The 6,000-nt window shown below is 39.5% G+C and overlaps 1 protein-coding gene across 2 annotated transcripts in view; it reads right to left on the bottom strand.

The window, feature by feature from the left end:
• Positions 1-224: 224 nt before the first annotated feature.
• Positions 225-6,000, bottom strand: part of SUGP1 (SURP and G-patch domain containing 1) — a 230,459-nt gene continuing 224,683 nt past the window's right edge. For both annotated transcript variants that reach the window (XM_077252428.1, XM_077252420.1), the window contains exons 12-14: positions 5,016-5,161; positions 2,461-2,590; positions 225-465 (exon numbers count right to left, since the gene is read on the bottom strand). In XM_077252428.1, the coding sequence (XP_077108543.1) occupies positions 439-465; positions 2,461-2,590; positions 5,016-5,161 (303 nt within the window). In that variant the 3' untranslated portion in view covers positions 225-438. The remainder of the gene's footprint in view (positions 466-2,460; positions 2,591-5,015; positions 5,162-6,000) is intronic.

The raw sequence follows: 6,000 nt of genomic DNA, 5'->3' as shown, positions 1-6,000 counted from the left end.
ATTAACTGTTCTGGTGTTAAATACTTTGATGGTTTATATCTCCACAACTGAGATGCAAAATTAAAGAAAAAAAAACAAACACTTTTTTCCTGCTCGGCAGCGCCTATTACGGTATATCTTGTGTCCAGTTCAACCTGAAAAATTTGGTGCATGGCTTCTTTAACTTTTGATACAAGATCAATCTGCATGTGCTTCACATGCAACTTAAAAAGAAGACACAGATAATGGCTTAAACATATTTATTAAATTCTATGTTTTCCATGAACGATAAACTAAGGTAAAAGTGGGTGTAAGTTACAAGCCAAACTGATGAAGGTTTGTAAACATCGCAACAAACAAGTGATTGCCACCTGAAACATAAATGTATTTTATATAACTGATGAATCAAATTGCTCTTGCACGACATTCTCACAGTATGAAACCGATGGGATCAATCCTCTAGTAGTAGGGGCGTCTTGGGTTATTCTACAAATAGAAAATGAAATAAAGTTAGAAAGCAGCATTAAAGAGTAACTAAACTTTTGCAAAAAAAAACTGTTGTAAAGTGAGCAGCTCAGAAGGCAGGAGCGGCTTCAATAGAAAGGCAGGCGGCTCTCCTGCCTTCTGAACTCTGCCCTGCTCACTAGTCTTGAGTCATTGGTAGGAGTTTTGGGACCCCCATTGATCTGAAGGGGTACAAAAGGGCCAAACAAATATTACAAATTTTTCAAGTCATTTTCATAGATTTTTTTTCTTTTGTTTTTAACAGAAACAAGACAGTCCCTATAAACTCTCCCAAACCCAACAAGTTTGGACCACCAACACAAATACAATACAAAAGCATGTAGTCCGTTTCAAATAGCACAATTCCTGCTAAAATTATACCGAGTCATTCATAAAGTGGCTTGTCCAGAAATAGAGTTGGGCCCAGATGCATCAAGACTCACGTTTTGTACACTGGCTGTGCTCAACCATGCCCACTCCCTGGCCCTGACTGGCCTAAAACCGTCAAGACCTTAATTCATCAAGAATGGCATTTTTCACGCGGCCCAAATGTAGCAAAAATTTCAAGCAGCTTTACTCCAGAATTCTGGTGAAAACTGTTTCATGAATCAGCATTTTGATTGTTTTGACTCTCAGGCAGAAAAACAGTAAAAGCTTTACAGGCTGACAATTGGCCATTTAAACATGCCACTAATTATCCACGAATGAGCAAAAACAGTCAGGTTTTTCTGCAGCACGATGTCTTGTGTAATTGGCGAATGTGCTGCTAACATGATGCAGTGTGTAGTCAGAACGAATACATGATCAACCATTTTCCCCCCCATACAGTTATTGTCAGCCTGTAGGTTTCACCCTTTCGACTCTCATAACTCCTTATTACAAAAGTATTGTGTCACTAGTCAAGCTAATCACTGCCAAACGTATTCATCTAGCCCATAAACAGTTAAGCTTCATAAGAAGCTTCTCATTTTGTATAAATCCGCATACAGACATAGATATAGCCAACTGTTGTGAATTCTGCTCTTGGGTTCCCTCCGGTGGTTGCTGATAGTAATGCAGTTGTCCCTGGGTTGCAATCCTGGGCAGGTGTCCCTGCTGATTGCAGCTCTGACTGGGATATTTAGGTGTGCAGGATTCATTAGCCCTTGCCAGTTGTCCATTGTTCTTGGAGGTTTTGCATCTCTGTCTGGTTCCTCCTGCCCTGCTGCCAAATCAGCAAAGATAAGTGTCTGGTTTTGTTTCTGCAGCACACATGCGGTGTGCTTTACAATTCAGTACTATTCAATGTTTTTTCTTGTCCAGCTTAGACTGTGTTTGGATATTTCAGTCAAGTTGGATTCTCAGGAGATGCAGATATACATTCCATGTCTTTAGTTAGATGGTGGAATTTTTGTATTATCTGCTGTGGATATTTTTAGGGTTTTAATACTGACCGCTTAGTATTCTGTCCTATCCTTTCCTATTTCGTTAGCGTGGCCTCTTTTGCTAAATCCTGATTTCTGCCTGCGTGTGTCTTTCCTCTAATACTCACAGTCAGTATTTGTGGAGGGCTGCCTATCCTTTGGGGTTCTGCTCTGACCTGAGGCAAGATAAAATTCCCATTTCCATCTATAGGGGTATTTAGTCCTCCGGCTGTGTCGAGGTGTCTAGGATGTGTTAGGTACACCCCACGGCTACTTCTAGTTGCGGTGACAGTTTAGGGTTTGCGGTCAATACAGGTTCCACCTACTCCTGAGAAAGTCTCATGCGGCTCCAAGGTCACCGGATCATAACAGCCAACACAGATATAAGCCAATTTACTTAGTCACTGAAGTCTCCTAGTCCCTGGAACTGTAATCATTTTTTGGCAATACATTTTCTGATGTCATCCCATCACGTGATATGGGAATTGCTCGAAGTTTACTATAAACAAAAATCTTTTTTTTAGTCTGTCCCATAGAAATCGGCCTATTAGTCCAATATTCACATGTCACCTACCAGTGGATTTGGCCGGAAGCGGTATGCCAGCATCATTCTTTTCCGGAAAGCTTCAAATTCATCATCACTTTTCGTTAACTCTGCTGGACGATCAATGCCAAAACCTGCCCCATCAACTGTTGTAGAGCCCCTGCAACACAGGCATAAGTGACAGTTTGTAGATCAGAAGTAAGAGAATACTTCCCTGAAAAGTAATTAAACTGATGGCCTATGAATCCACTAATAGAAAACAAATTAATCCACACAGTTTTTATACATTTGCTAATGAAAACCGTTTTTACGATCTCTGATGGCTTAGAGTGGATAAATATTAAAAAACTGGTCTTGACTTGTCCTGGAGATATGTATTGAAAGCGTTTGCGATCAAATTTTAGTGCAAAGATGTGTGGCAAATTTATAGTTATAGGACATTACACCATTTTTTATTACCAGTGCCAAAATGTAAAAATTACAAAACGGCGTGGTGAACATTTTTGGAGTAAAGTACAACATATTTCTGATTGCTCTTAAACAAGTGCAAAAAAATTGGTATATTCTAGATAAGTCATAGCGGTCTTAGAAAAAGCATGGAATTAATTTGTTCAAAAATGTCTACGTTATGATGAAACACCTGACACGGTGGTCTTCGGCTCTTATTATTTGGAGGTATGCTACCATGATTAAAAGTTGTGCTCATTAAAGTGCAATATTTGATAACGATGGTGTGGGGGTGTTGAAGTGAGTGCATGAAAGACTGGGCGCAGACTATGCCATTTTTTATAAATAAAGGCCACTGAATTATATATTTGCGGTAAAGGTTATTCTACATTGCCCTCTAGTGGCAAGATGAGTTATTATTTAGAATTATAGCCACAGCCTTAAAATTGTGTTACGTGGACTAGGCACCTTTACGTTCACACTTGACCTTCATGCTTTTCTGTGGTGTAGTTATGGAAGAATTCATTGTAGGTTTCTATACATGTACAGTAGATTTGTTGCTATAATGGTCATGATGTAACCTTAAAATACAGGGTTGTCAATCTCAGCCGGGTAAATGGGGCACACAGAAAAGAATGTGACTTGTACAGCCTGCATTTCTTGTGGAACTAGACGAGGTTTTCAGTGATATATATATATATATATATATATATATCTTTTTTAATACCCTGCAATCCTTTTTCTTGCACCAGTATAATGAAAAAGCTACATTTTTCATGTTTGTAAGTGTTTTTTTTTTTTTTTTACGGTATTCATTGTATGGGTTGTAGAATAGTTTTATAGTTTTAGTGGTGATGCCAAAAGGGGTTTATTTTTAGTTGCATTTTTACCTAAAACTGCATTTTTAATGAAAATTTTTTTTTTTTTTTTCATGTTTTAGATTTTTTTTTTTTTACTTATTCCTTATGGGACTTTTACTTGGCTACTTGCTGACCTGATATCATGCAGTACTTCTATACCCCAGGATATTAGATCTGTCAGTTTTTTTTTACTGACACTTCACTTAATAGGCCACCATAGCTGGCTGACCCAAAGGTCTTGGGTTGCCGTTGTGGAAAGGAGATAGGCTTAAACAGGGAGCCACCTCCCTCAAATAACCATGTAAATACCGCTGGTACTATTGTCATTGGTATCTCAGGTGTTCAATAGGTGACGGTACAGATTGAGAGCATTATAGCAGGGTGTCAGGTGTGTTATACAGAAAAAAACAGGGAGATGGTGCCATCATTGCGCCGCCGTATATGTTTGGTGGTTTGCGGGAATCAACTTTCATTGCATCGTACATGCACGGTGGATGTTGGGAAGGGGTTAAAAATTCCTCCTCTCCATATTCACCTACCACCAGCAGCGAAGGAAAGAGACACCTCGGCTCCAACACACTGTGTTCTGGCGTGAGGACATTATGGGGTGCTGGCACAATCCTCTGCTGTCTCAGAAGCTCCAGTACCCCTTGGGCTGCAGATGACAGCCTCAGCTTGGGCAGCATGCTCCACACCCCTAGTGTAACAGATGAATTAAGCCTGCCCCATTTTTGATGTCGCTTTTCCCATCATATACCAAAAAGACTGACCAGCACCTCCAAACAGAACAAAGACAAGTGTGAACAGGTGCATGTGTTTCTCATCATGTGATCGATTTTTCTCTTGACGCCTGTTTCATTTTGTAGGTATATTTATTTGTTGCATAAATGGAAGCTTTATTAACATGCGGTTGATACACAGTAACTCAAAGCACAGTTCCCTATGTATTTAATATGGTAAGGATTATAGTCCTCATGAGCCTCCGTTTCATATGTGAACTTAAAGTGCAGGATCATAGTCTTTCCAAAGCAGCAATGTGGTCTATTCAGTCTCCCAAATATTATTCTTTAGTGCAGGAGGCAGCCATATAGAATCACAAAACAGTAACTGTATCCCAGCGTCACATTAAACCCAACACTAAGACCCGCTTTTGGAGGACATACTAATTTCCACAACATTTCAGGAAAGAGCAACCACAACAAAATTAACCTAGAAGAATCTGTTTTTCTACTTTGTCAGCATAAGTTCTAAGATTGTAAAACATCTTTAAAAACTTACTTGTTAACAGGGTTCTTAATACCTTGGCTCTCAGTACCTAACCCTTCTCCTTCTTTCCAGCCCATCTTCATTAGCATTTGGTATCCAATGTTCTCCACTGTCAGTTTAAATTCCTTGTATTCTGAATAGTCAGGCTCACGTCCCTCCTATAACAGAGGCCAGAGAAAAGTAAAACTTTACTGATATGATTTACTTGCTTTGCCTTTCATTTATAGCAGAAGACACAGAACTTTGCCAGGTCCATCAACCAGTGGATGCCAGCGGCACCAGACAAGCCCTACTGACCAATAATGGGGTCCTTCACACTTTGCAATAATAGCCAAGAAGCAATGTGGTGTGTGATAAGGGACAAGCCATCCTCATCCCAATCAAGGAAAGTCTACTTCACCATAAAGTATCATTCAGAAAGTATCTAATTCTCACTAACACAGACAAAGGAATACAAATACTTAAAAATGAACAAAAGTGCCTACAAAGAATACACTGGGCCTAAACCCCCACTCCGTTCCCCTCAAAAGAAGACATAATAGTATGGTATAAAAACGGAAAATGAAGGGTAATGCCATTATGGGCCAACATTAGCAGTCAGTATTAATGTAAAAATAAAAGGTGAAAATAAATGTTCAAACACCCGCTAATAAATCATAAATCAGCCCAAAGAAAAAGAAAGTGGTTTTGTACTTTTTTTTCGGTACAATTTTTTGTTAAATATTTGAGCTCAAGTGCTCTGATAATACACTGCAATACTTCATCATAAAACATACAGGCATCCTATGTCAGGCCAAAGGTGTACTATCATGGTAAGACCTGGGGACACTTTTAGGCCCCTATCTTCCACAGCAACTCATCGGCACCCCATGATTACACAACAAGGCAAGATCAATGCAGGAATAAAGGGAGTCCCCTTCCTCTGTCACTCTCTTAAATGCCTTGATTACTGTTGTCTGCAGCACCTTGCCCCAGTTTTTACATGCTTGATGTAATT

Source organism: Ranitomeya variabilis, chromosome 1, assembly GCF_051348905.1.
Source record: "Ranitomeya variabilis isolate aRanVar5 chromosome 1, aRanVar5.hap1, whole genome shotgun sequence".
Lineage (NCBI taxonomy): Eukaryota > Metazoa > Chordata > Amphibia > Anura > Dendrobatidae > Ranitomeya > Ranitomeya variabilis.
Note: the sequence above shows the minus strand (reverse complement) of the source record. Positions and strands in the feature narration are given on the sequence as shown.